This window comes from Gossypium arboreum, chromosome 10 (assembly GCF_025698485.1).
Source record: "Gossypium arboreum isolate Shixiya-1 chromosome 10, ASM2569848v2, whole genome shotgun sequence".
NCBI lineage: Eukaryota > Viridiplantae > Streptophyta > Magnoliopsida > Malvales > Malvaceae > Gossypium > Gossypium arboreum.
In genome coordinates, this window is record NC_069079.1 from 125,038,291 (window position 1) to 125,040,989 (window position 2,699).

General features: G+C 33.3%; 1 protein-coding gene across 1 annotated transcript; it reads left to right on the forward strand.

Annotated features, from left to right (window-relative positions):
• The first annotated feature begins 404 nt into the window (after positions 1 to 404).
• LOC108488197 (ankyrin repeat-containing protein BDA1-like) lies at positions 405 to 1,971 on the forward strand. Its single transcript, XM_017792489.1, has 2 exons — positions 405 to 998; positions 1,081 to 1,971. Exons 1-2 carry the CDS (start codon positions 405 to 407, stop codon positions 1,969 to 1,971), a joined length of 1,485 nt encoding a protein of 494 aa, XP_017647978.1.
• Positions 1,972 to 2,699: the final 728 nt, after the last annotated feature.

Genomic DNA, 2,699 nt, shown 5'->3' on the forward strand with positions numbered 1-2,699 from the left:
AGCTTTTTTTTTTTTGTTTGATCTAAGATTTCCTACTTCGAAATTCCCTAGACCTTTCAAGACGTTTTATTTTCTCAAATTAGTGTGTTTTACTCACCTATAAAATCAAAATATTTAATCCACTTGAGTTGCATTTGATTTGGACTGGATGTGTATTTTCTATGGCTTTGGAGTACTTGGAAGTTTCCTTCGACTTAGGATGAAATTTGTTTTTTGAGACAAGAGTGTCCGAATCATGTATAAATTTTGGTCAGATTCCTGTGTTTTTGCAAAATAAATTCTATTTCCTTTTCTACATTCTCTTCTGGTTCTTTTTTCTGTGTTTTGTTGCAAATTTCCTTAGTTTTCATTTTTTAATTATCTGAAAATTTACTGCTCAATTAATTACCCCCAAAAGAAAAGCTATGGATGAGAGGATGATAGAGGCTGCCCAAACAGGAGATATTAACCTCTTGTATGAGTTGATTCTGAATGATCCATATGTTTTAGAGCGTATTGATGAGGTGCCTTTTTTTCATACTCCATTGCATGTAGCTGCCTCTGCTGGGCATATTGAGTTTATGATGGAGATGATCAAATTAAAGCCAACGTTTGCAAGAAAGCTAAACCAAGCTGGGTTTAGCCCCATGCACTTGGCTCTGCAAAATCACAGAACTCATGCAGTGCTTCGACTCCTCAGGTTTGATGAAGGCCTTGTCCGTGTCAAAGGTAGGGAGGACCTCACTCCTCTGCATCATGTGGTTCAAAATGAAAACTTAAATCTTTTGAAAAAGTTTCTTGAGGTTTGTCCTGAGGCTATTCAAGATATGACAGTTCGAGATGAGACGGTTTTCCATCTTGCTGTGAAAAACGACATGTTCGAAGCTTTCCAAGTCTTGGCGGGGTGGCTTATGAGAAGCTGGTATGACTCTCCCCGATGGGAGAAAGAACTACTGAGTTGGCCAGATATTAATGGCAACACTGTTTTACACATTGCAGCTATCAGAAACAGACCTCGGGTATATGCTAATTTTTGTCATTAAGTCAGTTATTGATGAGTATATATGTATGATAAAAGGGTTATGAATATTTTATTAACAGGTGGTAACCGTATTGCTGGAACACATGAGGCAAGACCAAATCAATGCCAAAAATTTGGAGGGATTGACAGCACTAGATATCCAATCACAATACCCATGGAATGAAAGGCAAGCGGATAAGATTATAGATATGCTAAGCAAAGCTGGAGGTTTGAGTGGTTCCTCTTCCTCGCTGCCCAATACGTCCATCTCTTCATTCCACATCGAATCTTTAAAAGACAAGATGTTACGGTCTCAAAAATGGGCAACAACAGCAGGTCGAGGAAAGAAGGGTATGACACATGAGATGCGCAACACATTTCTAGTAGTGACAGTGCTAATTATAACAACCACTTACGAAGCCTCTTTAGACCCTCCAAAGAAGCCTGATGACAGTCCATCCATGAAATACCAAGTCTCTTCAAGTCAAGATGAGCCTCTCAATTCCCACACATTTTTGCATAAAACCGACTTCAATACTGCTCCCATACCCAGTCCCTCCGCAATTGACGTTTTGGATATGGATGATTGGACATTTAAATACTCCTCATTTTTGTTTTGCAACACGTTCACCTTTTGGGTAGCAGTGTTCTTAACAGCACTTCTCCTACCACCTCATTCATTCTCCTCCTTGATTCTCTTAACACTTTCCTTTTTTGGGAGATCTTACATGAATTTATTTGATGTTTCCGCATGGTCATGGGGATATTCATATGAGATTTCCAATGAAAACGCACGCTTATTATATGTTGTAGCCTCCTTTTGTAATGTTTTCTTCTCAACGTTACTAGTTTTCCTTGTCTCATACCAGACAATATTTTATGTTTGCAGTAGGGTAAACATTACCAAACCAAAATTCTTCTTCCTCCTACTACTCGTTGTCATCGCCTGCATGGTTTTTATGTTTGGTTAGCTTAGTGATGTGATGGTCATCTATAAATAAAATCAAGTTTGGTTAATGTACCGTTTCATTCCATTGATAAAAGAAGTTTATCTTTAAGTTTTAGAGTTGATATATTTATATATAATCTATCTTGCTCCATATATTAATATGGAGTGGCAAATCTGTTAATTACTTAAATGTGATAGACTAAAACATCATTCTAATATATTAAATTTAAAATATTTTGATAATTAAAAGCAATGATTAAATTATTTTAACATATGATTTTATTTTAGCTTTAAAAAACACAAACAAAAACAAAATTTAATTAACAAATTTTTTATACAATACCTTAAATTTATGTTTTCTTTACACTAATAGTACTATCAATACTAACTAAATTAAAATTCAATCGACAAATAATTTAATTATTGATAATTAAAAGCAATGATTAAATTATTTTAACATATGATTTTATTTTTAGCTTTAAAAAACACAAACAAAAACAAAATTTAATTAACAATTTTTTTATACAATACCTTAAATTTATGTTTTCTTTACACTAATAGTACTATCAATACTAACTAAATTAAAATTCAATCGACAAATAATTTAATTATTGATAAATTAAAATCTATATTATATATTATACTTAAAATATTTATGATATAAAAATATATTAATATAATACCAACATGTTGATTATTGATTGTCGTGTTTAACTAAGACTAGTATTGCGTCCTAAGGTCAGAATATGG